This window comes from Mchenga conophoros, linkage group LG3, assembly GCF_057382185.1.
Source record: "Mchenga conophoros isolate Kocher_MC1m ecotype Shallow Benthic linkage group LG3, M_conophoros_male_GT1.1, whole genome shotgun sequence".
NCBI classification, from domain to species: Eukaryota; Metazoa; Chordata; class Actinopteri; order Cichliformes; family Cichlidae; genus Mchenga; species Mchenga conophoros.
In genome coordinates, this window is record NC_140528.1 from 33,117,284 (window position 1) to 33,132,875 (window position 15,592).

General features: G+C 41.0%; 1 protein-coding gene across 1 annotated transcript in view; it reads left to right on the top strand.

Moving 5' to 3' along the window:
• The window catches only part of LOC146578245 (spermatogenesis-associated protein 20-like), a 66,052-nt gene extending 59,825 nt beyond the window's left edge, over positions 1 to 6,227 (top strand). Inside the window, exon 16 of the mRNA XM_085257713.1 lies at positions 3,971 to 6,227. Coding sequence (XP_085113839.1) covers positions 3,971 to 4,174 — 204 coding nt within the window. The 3' untranslated portion in view covers positions 4,175 to 6,227. The remainder of the gene's footprint in view (positions 1 to 3,970) is intronic.
• The last annotated feature ends 9,365 nt before the right edge of the window (positions 6,228 to 15,592 follow it).

The window sequence follows — 15,592 nt, forward strand, 5'->3', positions numbered from 1 at the left end:
AGTTCAATTCCAACATCAGGCCGGGGTCTTTCTGTGTGGAGTTTGCATGTTCTCCCCGTGTTTGCGTGGGTTCTCTCCAGGTACTCCGGCTTCCTCCCACCGTCCAAAGACATGCAGCTTGTGGGGATAGGTTAATTGGATAATCCAAATTGTCACTAGGTGTGAATGTGCGAGTGAATGTGAGTGTGAATGGTTGTTTGTCCCTGTGTGTTGGCCCTGCGACAGACTGGCGACCTGTCCAAGGTGTACCCCGCCTCTCGCCCTATGACAGCTGGGATGGGCTCCAGCGCCCCCAGCGACCCTGAAAAGGATAAGCGGAAGCGAATGGATGGATGGATGGATTTGAGCGGCGTAATCTATTGATAGTTTTTTGGCTTTTGAAGTGCAGATGGCTATCGGCACAAATGAGCATCTAAATGGCTGAGTGGAGCACTTGGGGAGCTCTGAGACAGCCAGTGAATGAGAAGGCTCATTGAGACGGGGTGAAGAGGATGCAAACAGTTCCGCATGGTGGCCCGGGTGAGTGCTGGCTGGCACGCTTACAGAAGAGGAGAGTCTCCTCCAGCAGACAATTTTGTCTAATGACTAAAGAACAATTAGCGATGAAAGCAGGATCGGGAGTACCTGTGTGCTCTAGTTTATTACAGCCACCTGTACATGTGGACATGTAACAGGGTGCAGCGTTATTGTACGGAGTGGATCACAGTACACGGATAAGCTCACATTAACATGTCCTACACACCCCCACGTGCACTCGCATACTACAGGTTGAATTAATCGGAATAATAACAATACATTATTGATGACTGTGTCAAAACAGCTGTAGATAGAAGACCAAAAACATACATCTGAAAGGCAAAGCGCAGGATTTCTGTTTATATCTATACTGTATATTGCAGTGCAGTGTCAGTGTGTGTATTAGCATTATTAATCAGTGTTAATAATGTGTGAAGTTGATTAATGTGCTTCACATTGCTGTATGCACTTCAGAGTTACTGCCTATTTCAATTTAAATATGGATGTTTCTAGCCACTGGGTAACCCATAGGAAGATGAAGGACCGTGATATTTTACTGTATCATTATTTATGTTTAATCCATACTTCATACTGATCATTATGTACTCTGTGAAGGGATGACATTTCTAATATTCCCAGATCACAGTTCTGATATATTAATGTTGTTTTATCACTGATACCAAAACAGTGTTTCGATCTTTTTATTAAATGCTTTGCTAGCAGCTCTAAGAGTTAGTACTGCAGCACAGCAGCATTTAAGGAATCACAGGGACAGCTGGGTAATGCTGATGATTAGCAGGTTTGTGTTTAACAGGTTTGCCATTAGAGTTGAGCATGTTAGCAAATTTGGACTAAATGCAAAGTACAGCTGACTTTGATGGGAATGATATTCATTGTCAACCATATAGTTGTGCAAAAGGGAAGTGTCGGAGGGTAACTGGACTCATTAAGATGCATCATCTAGGAATTATACATCTCTGTGAATTGTATCAGTATCTGAAAGTGACGACCTTAACAATTAGGAAAAAATCTATTAAAGACCTGACACAATATCAGAGAGATGCATCAGTTGTTTACTGAGCATTCAGCACAATGGTCTCTGTCAAATGGTGGCTGTCAAGAAGACATTCTGAAGGAAGGGAAACTGGGAGAAAAGGCTGAGGTATCCCACATTACACAAGATCTGGACTAACAGGACTAAACCAATGTCGGCAGGAAGTCAGCAACGATGTACAATAGTGAGTGTCTACAGCCATCTGTAAGACACGGTGGAGGCTCTGTCATGGTTTGGAGCTGTTGTTGGAGAACTTGTCAAAATTGATGCAATTTATCAATCTAGGAAAGTACTTTCAGATTTTGACCCACCATTCAATACCAACTGGGAAGGATGTGAATCGCAATGGCTGCATTTTTCAGCATGACAGTGTAAACACACGGTCAGTGCAGGAACAGCGAATCTGGATAGAAAAGCACACTATCGAACACTGTCAGTCATGGATTGGCCTCCCCGCCTGGACCTCAGCACTATTGAAGCAGTGCGGCATCTCGACAAAGAACACAACGAAAGGCAGTCGACCTCCAAAGAAGAGAAAGGGGACGTCTGGAGAACTATTCCTGAAGACCCATAAGACTACTTTGGGGGATTTCCTTACCTGGATGATTTTGCATACATCAAGATGTTCCTGAAGACTGCCTGAACAAACAACAGGAAAGCTTTCCTAAGATAGTTCAGGCTGTGCTAAAGGATAAGGTGGTCATTTGTCTTACTAGCAAACGTACAATTTATTATTGGAAAAACAAACAAGACCTGATTAAGTTCATCTGCTGTGTGGATAAAACAGTGCAGAGGTTTAACCTACCTGGCTCAAGCTTGTCTTAGATGTTTATATACTGCAGATACTCTGTCGATCATTCAAACCTGTAACCAGTGTTTGTTTCCTATACTGCCTCTGGTTGTCAGCTTATTATACCGACGGTCATGTCAGTCTACTCAAGAAGTTTCACCTCTACCCTCCTGCAGTCGTCCGATCTTGTCTCCTTTCTCCTTCCTTTTCTCATTTTTCCCTCCGCTCCTTGTTTGTATTGTCATTTCTCGCTCCGTTGTGAACCAGAGGTGGTGCAGGGCCAGGAGGAAATGACACGTGTCTGACAGGAAACCGCCCAGGGACCAGACAGGGCAGCTCTCTTTAACTTCGCTCTGCTGCCTGTCCAACACTGCAGTGACACACAGACATGCACAAAGACAGGCAGCCGGTTTTTCTCTCTCTGGTGACCTGAAGCCCAAATTCACATTCTTGTGAATACATACTTAAATTATTTGTTTGGGTCTTTGTCTTTTTTTAAAGCGTCATTGCTGCAGGCAGGACTGGTGAACCACGCATGTATCCCCCACACAGACACACACATAATAATTTCTTGACTTGGTGTGGGCATGACAGCATAGCAGCCACTTATTGAAGGGTTATTTTGGGTGAGTGTATGGGAGTAGTACAGCTGTATTAAAGGAATAAAGAGAGCAATCATGATCAGCACGAGGCCGCGCTGTGTGCCGAGATGATGCGTTGACACAGAAATGGTTTAAAGATGTAATTACACTGAACATCTTTCTCCCGGACAGTAACACTCTTCTTTAGTGACTGGACTGCTGCCACACAGATGGAAGTAACATAAAAATGACAATCCAATTACTCAAACCATTTTCACGCTTGGCCAAATGGCGACAACTGACTTTCTTTTTTTTTTTTTTTTTGTATTAAAACAAATGGTTTCTATTTACTGTTCCAGCACTCGTTTGATTTTTCTGCTTCTCAGCTGTAATTCCTGTGTCCCACACACAGAATTCCAGTTTTCCATGATGCTAAAACAAAATGTGTGTATGCATTAGGAATTAGCATACAGGAGGGGCTAGCTTCACTGAAATCACTGCCTTTGAGCAGATGCACAATACTTCAACTCAGTTCACTTTTATTAATTTACAAGCATAACAGCATGTCTTCTGTTTGATGTCAGTGAGAGCAGCATACTAATATGGTCATATCAGGCACATGTCAGCATAGAAGCCACACCCCAGAGTAGAAGCCACACCCACCTGCTGTTCAAACCTTTTGTCTTTGAGGGACAGCCAATCAAAAGAAGCCTGATTTAAAGCGAAGACCATAGGAGTTAAAGTGGCTTGTTTGAGACAGAGGATGGTCTACCAAGTACTAGCTGGAGATGAGATGTTAACTATTTTAACTGGAGCTTGGATTGAGTTTAATTAACCTCTCTTAATCCCGATTTGTTAATTAGAGATTCAGCACGTACGCTTCTATATGCAAACATTATCCTAATCTTGAAGCATAAATGTTATCATAATGGCGAACTGATTTATGGTCAAAGAAATGTTTACTGCACCTTGTTGATCAGTTCTGTCCTTGTAATCTGATGCCACATACTTTTTGCTTGGCTCTTTCAGGTCTTGATGCTCGCTGATGGGGACACGGAGAGTTTCCTGTGCCAGCGCCTGCCCGTCCTCTCCTCCATGTCGCAGCTGCGCGGTGTAGCCACAGCCTACGTCTGTCAGGACTTCACGTGCTCTCTGCCCGTCACCGACCCACAGGAGCTCCGCCGGTTACTCCTGGACGGAACTAGGGCTGAACGATTATGGAAAATAATCTAATTGCGATTTTTTGCCCCAATATTGCGATTGCGATGCGATATGCGATTATTTTTTAAGGTATTTGTCTTCTGTATTATTAAACAAAGACAAGCAATACATCATATAGTATGGCCAATACTATATTACATTAATTTTAAACTGTTCTTTCCTGGAAGACAGACCTCTGTTATGATGACATGAGGTGATGCATGAATTGATGACTGACATTTTTATTTAACTTCTTCAATCACAACAGTATATTTGAACATACACAATAGTTTATTTTTAGCTTACAAACATCTGAGCATAAAGTGGTGACAAGGAACCCTGGTGTAAACATTAAAATGAAAGTCAGTACAATGTGCAGATTGCAGAAATATACATAAAAAAAATCAGTGGCTTTACCACACTCAGTTTTTCGACATCTGTGAACTACTAGACAGTCATTCAATTAAAAAATAATATTAAATAAATAAAACTAATAAATAAAAAATACACACATCTTACTGATCTCTGCAGTCAGTAACATTACACATAAAGTGCAAACATAATAGCAATTGTATAAACACACACACAAACACGCCTTTAAAGTTTAAAGGCGTGAAATTGGACGGTCTAGTTCTGATTAGCGTCACCGCTGTCTCGGTGGAGTTTAATAAACTCGGCCGTCTGCTTCTTGCTATCTAAAATATAACCAGACACTGGTGTAAATTCTCGACTGTCTCATACTTCTGTTTAATAAGTTTTCTGTTTGACGTTTAGTCAGCTGTGTGAAAACCAAGGAGGAACCCACCCGGGGGATTAATAAAGTTTTATTTTATCTAATCTAATAACTTTAATCTCAGCCAAACCGATTTACTCACGAACAAACAAAACACTGAAAAAAGCCCAACAATAACATTTTTAGGTTGTCTAAGTGACTTATATATTACGTTTAACGCGAGCAGCGAAACTCCGCGGTGATCTGAAAATGATGTGCCGGGAGTTGTGCCGTTCTCGGCCGCATCAGTAACCCTCGAGCTCCCGGCTAGCTGTCGAGCTGGTGGGTAGCAGACGCCTCTGAAAACGTCGAAGCACTTTTGCAAATATGGGATATCTTGATAAACCGAGCAGATATTTGATGTTTACACAACTACTTTCTCGCCTGAAAATATGTTAAAAGTTTATTTTGTGACCCAGAAAGATTAGTATGAGTAATTTTAAAACTTAGTAGCGGCCACCATTGCTGGAAACTGGAGTTTGGCTGGGCCGCGCTATGAATTCTGGGATATGGTAGTAATTTGGACAGCCTTCGGCGCGTCGCTGTGACGTAATCGGTCTACAAATGCGGCCTCAGGAGGATGCAGCCCATGAATTGTATAATATAATCGCAGTATAATCGCAGCCTTTGCGGTTAGAAAATTGCACTTGATCATGTCGCGATATTATCGCAAATGCGATATATCGTTCAGCCCTAGACGGAACTACAAACACGCAGATAGAATGACAGCTGAATAAACTGACCGAGCATGTTATCCTCAAAAACTGCTCTTCTAAGACCTGCAGCTCAAGCCTAGTTCTTTTTTTGTTGGATGTGGCTAGTGAGTCCGGCTTTGCCATCACTGGATGGCGGTGCTTTAGCAGCTGATGTTGGTAGGGGTAGGGCTAAGGAATCTTGTTAGAGATTTTCTACATTATACATTATAACCAAATCTCTGTAATACAATATAATCAAGTGTGCCTTATATTCTAACCAAGTATGCCTTATATTTTCTTGTGTTCATATATTTTCACATAACCAAGCCTATTGTTGAAGAATCACCTAACCAAGTCTATTGTTAAAGGAAAACATGATGCATTCCTTACCTCAGTGTCTGAGATGTTTGACAAGCATGATATACTTCTGTATTCTTATCCCAGTGTGTGAAAGATCAGATAAGCTGATTTAATGTTTAACCTCTTCCCTGACAGTTAAAAGAGGAAGTACTATGTAACCCATTTTTGCCTTATAAATAAAGCAAGCAGCCTGTGCTCGTTGTGTGTGTCTTCTCAGAGAGACATTCACCCGTGCGCACGTTTTCTAATTACACTCTGAGTCGGTCTGCAGTTGTCTCATTTCTCTTACTTGTGTTTGAACAAATGTCTACCCTTGACAAATCTTGAGGGTGTCGTCCTGCTAGCCATTCCACATCTGTTACTCCAGCCTGTTCTTTATCAGCAATACCAGGTATTACCTCAAATATCAGCTCCAGGTTTTAATTCAAATCAATGTGTAGAAATGCTCAGATGAGCTAAGCAACAGTGGCAATCTGAAAAACCTGTAGCAACTTTGCAAAAAGTTGTAGCTTTACCGTTACCCCAGAAGATCCCTAATAGAGGATAAACTGAGAGCCCTTTAAATGAACTGGGCCGATAACATTTTGCAGAGGGACCTCTCCGGCATGCGTTCCAGCTCCTGTGTTCACGACACACGGATTTGACAGAGGAGACCTGCCTGGCGGCGGTTGATTTGTGTGTAACCGTGTACATACATTTTATGATGCTTTTATCTGTGAGGAGCGAGTCTACTGAAACTGTTGCACAAAAGATCCGCCTTGTGAATGTTGTCTTTACCTTTAGACATCATAAAAAAACAGAGCATGTATATTCACAACCCCCGAATAATAAATCTATTTCTCCTACAAGCAGTGGGTGTTTGATTTTTGGATTGATGCTTCTGTTTTGTTTGAATGTGCTGCGTTATGTAATGCAGCTATAAAGGTGCCCAGAATAAGTGTCATTTTTGTGGTGTTCGTTTTTGTCTGTGACGTCCAAGATGGGGAAATTCCATGAAGGAGTGAGTGAGTCTGTCCCAGCAGCGTTTTTCTTCTCTGTACTATAAATACTCGTACAGAGAGAAGCCGTCAGTTGTGTATTCTCTTGCTGTCTGTTTCCCGCTGTAGGCTGGGCCAATGTAATGTAAACATTGTGTGAAACACTTGGGAGTGTGTGTATTACTGCGTGTGTTTTAGGGAGACACAGATGGACCGCCGATGTCGAGGCAGGCAAGTCTCTGAGGGTCATCCTCTGGGCTGCGGAAGCAAAGCGAGAAGAAAAAGACGAGAGGAGAAATGCAAAGTTTCCGCAATGGTGGCGGCAGATTCGTGTCCTTCACCTCGCATCCACCGCTGTCCTTTAACAACACGCAGACCATCTGCACTTGTTTACTTTTGTCTCTGTACTTTTGTCAGCCAAGTCTCCGCCCTCCCCTCCTTTTTTTCGTGTCACCTTAAGATTGAGGAGGGATCATATTGGCAGACGGCTGCTTCTGTGGAAGAAGAAGTAGCCAAGAGGAAAACAAGGCTGTGGGGAGGAAGAACATGAGGCAGAGGGAGAGAGATTTGAATGAAATGTCCCAGCATCACTTTTCTTAACTTATCAGATTGTGAGCGGTTGTTCTTTCTGTCTGTTGAAACATTTGGATGCTCCTTTTCTTGTATTTCCACACCGCTCTCTCTCGCTTGCTTCCTTCTCCTCCCTTTCCTCTCATCTTCTCCCAGGATTGGACCCCTCTGTCTTGGTGGCATATACACACTGGCCATTCCACTGCTGTGCCATTGGCATTGAAAGCATGTTGGAGCCTCTGTCTCATTTATTGAATCCTAGTCTACAAGCACACACAGTCCCCCTCCTTCCATCACTCCTCTCATTATTGTTCTCCACTAATTGTTTTGATGAGCTGCACAAGCTAAATTTTAATTAGCACTGAGATTAGTGTTTGACCCCAGCTAACCTGACGGCCCGCTAATTATGAAGTTGTAATCTGCATGCCTCAGATCTTAGTCATGATATGAATGATAAACTTGTACATTTTGAGCAGCACCTTTGTAGAAAGAGGCTAAATGGAGTGCATACGCAAAAGGCATGACACAGTAATACAGCTGTGCACATAAAGGAAGAGATGTTTTAATAAGGTTTTTGTTAATCGTTTTTTTGAAAGATATTTTACTCATTTTTAAATAAAAATACTTAATCTGCACTTTTTAATTAAATTTTAATTTAATTTCTATAATATATCACAATTTATGAGATTTAGTTTCAAATCCACAAAAAAAGAAGACTGGTTTCTAAGTCTGCACATACAGAGGGAGGAAACAATTATGTGATCACCTGCTGAATTTGTTAACTTGCTCAGTCACAAAGAAATGAACAGTCTCTAATTTTTATGACAGTTTCATTTTAATAGAGAGAAAGAGAAAGAATATTGACCAAAAATCCAGAAGGAAAAACACATTACATAAAGGTTATGACACAAAGAGCTCCATTCCCACAGTCAAGCACGGAGCTGGAATAACATCTAAAGTCGGGGCTGTTTTTCCACCAAGGGTACGACAACTTCACCGCATTAAGGGGCCAATGGACCAGCATGTGGCGTAAAATCTAAAGATGGGTCTTCTAACATGACTAAAGAAGAAGCCCATTAAAGTTATAGAGTAGGCTAGCCAGTGTCCACACCTCAATCCTATAGAAAATCTTTGGAGGGAGCTTCAAGTTGCTAAGTGATAGCCATGAAAGGATTTAAAGTTTCTGTAAAGAGGAGTTAGCCAAAATCTCACCTGAAATGAATGCACACCTGGTGGTCAACCTCAAGAAATGTCTTCCTGCTCTGCATGCCAACAATGGTTTTTCCAACAAAAATGTTCACGCGATGTCATGCACATTGCTCAAAAGTTGCATGCTGTTTTGGCCATGATACAGCCACCAGTTGCTAGCTTAAAATGTATATTCCTCGACTGTTTGGCAGTGGTTCTTGTAGGCTTCCTAGAGAGTCTCTCACTGCAGCAAAAACCTCCTAGTCCTTATCTAGTCAAGTCATCTTTATTTATATAGCACATTTAAAAGACATCAAGTGTCGGCCAAAGTGCTGAACAGAGGGATAATATAATTAAAAAGAGTTAAAATAGATAAGATGAAAACATTATAAGACATCCATGTATGTTTGTAAAAAATATGTGTACATGCAAATATGCACATACATGTACAAAAATGTACACATTCACACATAAGCACACATACGTGAACATAAAATACATGTATACGTATATACACATTTCCACAGTTGCCTGTAGATGTTCATGTTTATCTGTAAATAATTGCTAACAACTAGCCTAGCAACAGTAAAAATCTGAGCTAGCAAAGGGCTACAAAAAGGTTTGTAGGACTGGGGCTCACATTGTTGCCATGATTGTCGCACATCCAAAATGACAGATAAGTTAACGTCATGTGGTTAGCGGTTGCATGTCTGCAACCACTTAATAAAAGGGTCGAGCTGCATTGTGGAACAATTTAAAATTGAGTGTTTTATTGGTATGTTTTTTAACCAAATGCTATATAAAGAGAGTTGTAATAATCAAGAGGGAAAGCAGTGAACCTGTAAATATTTTTAACCAGTCTAGCCTCCTAAAAGGTTTATTAGAGCAGGTGACATGCCTCTCCACTGATAAAAGCTGATAAAAGTTTGGATATGAACATGAAGATGGTAAGACCAAGCAGAGCTGAAACCATCTCAAAGATCCTGTTGGAAAATATGATGATGTACATTGCTGCCATAGTTGCGTTTCCTGTTTTGAATGCGATTTGCATTTTCCAAATGTTTAGAGAGAATTGATGTATATCCTACATTTTGTGTGGGTTGGATGTAAACAATGAAGTGAAGCTAAAATTATAGAGCTGTATTTGTCTTGTTATATAATTCCTTATTATTTAGCGTGCATGTGTTTCGTGACTCCGTTCTGGTTTTTGAACGGACATTAAGTGTGTGGAACGATCTGTGTTTTAGATGAAAGCAAGTGTCTGTGTGTCTGTGTGTGTGTGCGTGTGCTGTTGTCCTTGCTATCAGACATGGCTGCTGTGTTTCAGTCTGTGTTATAATGAGGCCACAGGGGGCCGGGAACAGCAACACACCAACTTGGAGGAAAGGAGGAACATTCAGCAGAGGGGGAGGTGTTGCGTACTTTCTGTCACCCAGCTCACGAGTCTTAAGGTTTTCTCTCCACTCCTGATGTGTTCTTACAGGACATTTCATTTCTCAAACTGTTTAAGATGCTTTGTTTAAAAGGAAAAGAAAAATCTTTGAGAAAAAACTTTCTTTTTAATAAAAATAAAAATGTTGTTGTCACTTGTAAATAATTAGATACGTGCATTGTGTGTTTATGTGATTCTGTGAAAACACTTCAGATATCTGAAATATGGAATCAACACTGTAAATGTGTGTGTGTGTGTGTGTGTGTGTGTGTGTGTGTGTGTGTGTGTGTGTGTGTGTGTGAGAGAGAGAGAGAGACAGTCAAAACAGGTATCACAACACTGGAACTTGTCTGATAAGACCTAAACCTCCTGGAGAAAATCAGTACCGCTTATCAGCCCAGGCTGGTACTTTGTTGATTACACAAAGCAAAAATAGAGTTAAACTGGGAGAGCGGGGTCCCAAGGATTCAAACGAGCTGATGCACCATTATTTCACACTACAAGGGAAGTTGCTGAGGTGCTAAGGTTGAGCAGGTAGGGGGGCTATAGCTCAGGCAGCAGGCGGAGCAGGTCATTTACTAACCTGGAAGGTTGGTGTTTTGATTCCGAGCTGCTCCAGTCTGTTTGCCAGAGTATCCTGATGCAAAAGGTGTCTTTGTACAAAATACTGAGCCCTGAGTTGCTTAATGTGTTCTCATTGGAGTATGAATGTAGAAAAGCACTATATAAGAACCAGATCATGTGCCAAGTGAGGTGGACTTGAAAGTTAGTGTTTTTTAACTAATAAAGCTAATACAAAAGATTTTAACGCATTATTAAATTAACATCAACGACAAGCCTTAGCTGCCTTACGTTTGACTCTAAACTACTTTGGTGTAGAATGGAGTTCATGGTTGACACAATGTATAAAGGAACCCCCAGATTCTTTGGCTGCAAAACAAGCCCGAATCGTTATACTTCCACCACCGTGCTTTACGGCTGGTATGTGGTGTTTGGTTTGCACCTAACCTGGTCCTGTGCATGATAGTGACTTATCGCCCCTTTGATCTTGTTGGTCTAAAGAACATTGTTGAAGTCTTGTCATTTGTCCTGCCATATTCTTTAAAGAGAAAAAAAAAACTTTCTCCTGGCAACACATCCAAAGCATTAGATGGATTGCTGCAGTCTTTGATTGTACTTAAATAAATGAACTTCATTTCAGTTCAATTCGGTTCAGTACTTCTTTGCTATTCCAGTTTCCATATTTGCTTCTAATTTTTCGTCTTTCAGTGCTGTCTGGATTTCCATGACTTCCTTTTGTTTGCAATTTCAGTTTCCTGGTTCACTTTTACATTTTCTGTCTTTGCTTCTTGGATTTCTTTTTTGGCCTCCTTGAGCTTTCTCTGGAATTCCATCAGTTCTTTTTTTGCGATTTCAGTTTGCATCTTTGCCTGTTTTTATTTCCTTGTCCTCTACTTCCAATTCAGTCTGCATTTCCATCAGTCCCATCTTTGCTTCTTCGGGTTTCAGTTCTGCTACCTCAGCTTGCAGTTGTGCAATTTCAGTTGCATGTTTTGCTGCTTCACTTGCTTTCACTTGCTTCTGGATCTCTTTTTTCTTCTCTCCCAGCACTCTCTAAACTTCTATCATTTGTTTCTTTGTCATTTCTGTTGCCTTCCCTACTGTTTCATTTTCCTCCTTTGCCTTCTGTATTTCCTCTTCCAGAGCTCACTGGACTTTTCAGTCCCTCATTTTCAGTTTTGCCTATTCAGTTGTCTTCTTTGCTGTTTCCTTTTCCCTCTTTGCTTACTGCATGTTTCCCCTTTCTAGTGCTCTCTGCCTTTCCCTCATTGCCATTTTTGCCTTTTCAGTTTCTTTGTTTGCCTTCTTCATTTTCTTTTTCTTCTCATCAAGAGCTCCCTGGAACGCCATCAATTGATTCAATGTATTTTCTGGCTCTTTCTTTGCTTCTTTGTTTTCCTTCATTTCTAAAGTTTTAGTGTGTGGAGCAGTGCTCACTAATCCTTTTGTAGAACTTTGGTTGTCCATTTCAGGATTTCAGAGAGGCTGTATGCAATAAAAAATAATCATACGATAATAACTTTATTTGTATAAAGTTTTTTAAACATAGTTACAAAGATCCTCAGATATAAAATATAAGCGTAGATGTCCCAAAAACAAACACGTCTTCCATATGTTCACACACACACACTTTCATACATTACATACTTGGAGAAATTTAAAGCTGCTGATGAACCTTTCTCTCAGCAGTCCAGCCAAACTTTGGATAACCCAGCTTCCTGTATTTCAGGTTAATTAGTTATTCTAAATTAGCCATAGGTTGAATGGGTGTCTGTATGGGAACTGTGTTTGTCCTGTAACAGACTGGTGACCTCTCCAGGCTGTAAATTTGATAAGTGGAAATGGTTGGATGGATGTTCTGCAATGATGAGTTAGTCTAGTCTAGTGATGAAGAAAGAGTTCTCTGTTCAAAATTCATCATCACTTGATCCAAAGTTCAAGAGGCAGGAGGATGAAAAACATTACATTCAAACACTGAGTTGTTGCCACAGTGTCACCTCCTTTACCTTTCTGTATCTGCTCCTCCTTGCTTTCTCAGTTTGACATTTTAGCTAACTTATGTGCATGACAGAATTGTGTAGGCAGGAGTGTTGGATCATGGCTCAGACTATATCAGAGGCAACAGCATGTCAAAAGCAGTCATGGGCAGCAGAGTGCATCCAGCCAGACACTGTCAGGCCAACTGATGGCTGGGTTGGAGGTGGAGGGATAATAGAGTCATGGACACAGCCTAGATGGGAAACAACATACTTGATTTTGACATTTCAGCACAAACAGCATGCATCCATGTATTTTTGGTTATTTATGGTGTCACACAGTTTGTTTGTTTTTTCCCAGAATGTATGAATTTCCTTTAAACGTGAGAACACAGAACACAACATCTGTTGCAGCACCTAGCTTCTCTTAATAGCAGTGTCACTACTGATGTTGATATGTCAGTGCTGATATTATAGCAATGAAAACTTTGTTACACATTGGTAAGACAAAAGCCAGCCATCATTGTCATTCCCGTATTCATTTGTGTACAACCAAAACAACTTGGACCGCCCATAAAGGGAACAACTGTTAGGATCTGCTGAAAGGTAGATTATCCAAGTCGATGTGATAAATCATTTCCACCAAAAATTACTCGTGCAGTTAGTTCTGCTTTGGTGTCTTTCAAGATCAAACCTGCTATTCAACAGGTTTACGAGCAGAAGTTCAGGTAATTTCCATTATAACTGAATTATGGTGGGCAGAATCCATGGGCTCCATCTTCCAATAATGAGCAAATTTCTTACCTAGACACTAGCATTAATGGTCCCAGCTTTGGGCCCACCATTTCTGTGGTGCCATGCTGGTACCACCAGTTATTTTATATATGGAAATACATGGAACTGACACCACATCTGTAGAAACAGTCTACAAGTATGATGGAGTCACTGCATATCAGGCTAGTCCCACTTTGTAGTCAGCGTTTCAGGTTTTGTGCCCCCTCAGACCACTGTCTCCAAGAATTTAGCATGGTTAGTCCGAGCACCCCACAAGCCTCGGAGAGGTAGAAGTGTGCCAGATCCACCAAGTGTCATTCTCTATCTCTGGGGCTGCGTTAAGTCAACGCAAACTCATGGTAACACCACAGAAGTGCTTTACAAAAACTGGAAATAGTAAATAAATTATTAAGGTGCAATGGAGGACGAAGCCATGTTAAGATTTGCAGCTTAGCTCAGCAAACCATAGTGTGTCTGTGTGTGTTTTGGGGTAACGGACTGGTTCTCATAAAGCCGTGTAAGTTCTCAGTTAGTCAGGTCATTGCGGTCTAAATCTTCTTATATGGTGCATTTCCACTCCAAGTACTTAAAGTGCTTAATGCAACATGGCTCATTCACCCATTCATACAAGCACTTTTTTCTTAGTGCTTATATGAACATTCACACTGTGATGAATCCAGTGGAGAGGAACTTGGAGTTAGTATCTTGCCAAAGAATATTTAGGATGCAGACTGAAAAACCAGGGATCAAACCACAAACCTTCTGATTAATAGATGGCTTGCTCTGCCTCCCTACCCAACAGTTAAGTCTGTAGGCTACTGCTAGACCGTCATGTTGGATGAAGGGTGGAGAGAACAAACTACACGAGAGAACAAACTACACCTACCTGGTCACAGGTAGAGAGAAAGCGAGTGTACCATGAGGTCTTGCACTGCAAAGTTTTTATCAAGAAGTTTGGCTGGCAGCTCAGCTGAAAGACCAGAGGTTAACGGCTACCAGCCTGACGGTGTTGTTTGTGTTGTTCCTACATCACTACAAAAATCCAGGCTCAACAATGCCCATTTTTGCAATGTCAAGCTTTAGAATGTGGAGGAAAAAGAAAAGAAATGCTTTTATTTATATAATCTCTCTTCTGGAACAAATGGTAATCATCCCAGGTGTTTTCTTTATTCATTATCCATTTATACAATGTATAAATAATACTATTATCAACTTAGGTTTGTGGTTAGCCAAATTTAGGTTACTCACATTGGTTTGGTAGTGGTAGCTTTCAATAGCATTAGCTAACTTCTTTGCTAACGCTAACTGATTGCTCAGAAAATGTGGGTGGTCAGTTGAAATGCTAATTCTGGACCAACACTGTTGTGATGATGTCGGAACAACACAGACAGAAGAATATCAGACTGCATGCACAGGATACGCAGAAAGATACTACAGGAAGTAGAAAACTGAGATAAACGTGCCGGCAAAAGTTGAATGAAGAAACACCAGCAAAGTGTACCAAACCAAGAGCGTTGCAGGAGAAGCGCCTACCTGTATAGTTAAAATGCACTTATGCAAACAGTGTAAACTATATATAGACACATGGTGCCTATGCTCTTTTACTCTTTTAACATTCTGACATTCCCTCAGGACTCTCCAAAAACCAGCAGGTTCCTGTTTCCAGCTGGAACCTTGGCAACTGCAGTGGGAACGCTCACAGTTATTGGTACAGTTTCAACGTCCTCTTTAAATGCTGACATTATTGTTCTATTACAAATAATTGCACAGACCTGGCATGTACAGCTTTTATGGTTTCAAGATTCCCTAACTCCATCATTTTTAATTGGCTGGATCAGCACTGGTGGGTCTACAATCCATTTAAAAAGGAATTAAAATATTTCAGTTTTTGTACATTTTGACTTTGACCACATATAGATGTTTTATTGTTGTACCTTAGATTATTATGGTTGGAGTGCTGGGCAGAACACTGACTGTCGTCTTTGTGAGGTGTGAAATTCAGTAACTTGTTTTATTGTTCCCATTCAGTCACTTTGTGTGAATGTTATCACTGCCCTTCTGTTGTTGTGTTGCCTTTTCCAGCTGCTACAGTGCACTATAAAGCTGCCCAGTGGACATAAAGCACGGCTCCAGGCGAGATATCATT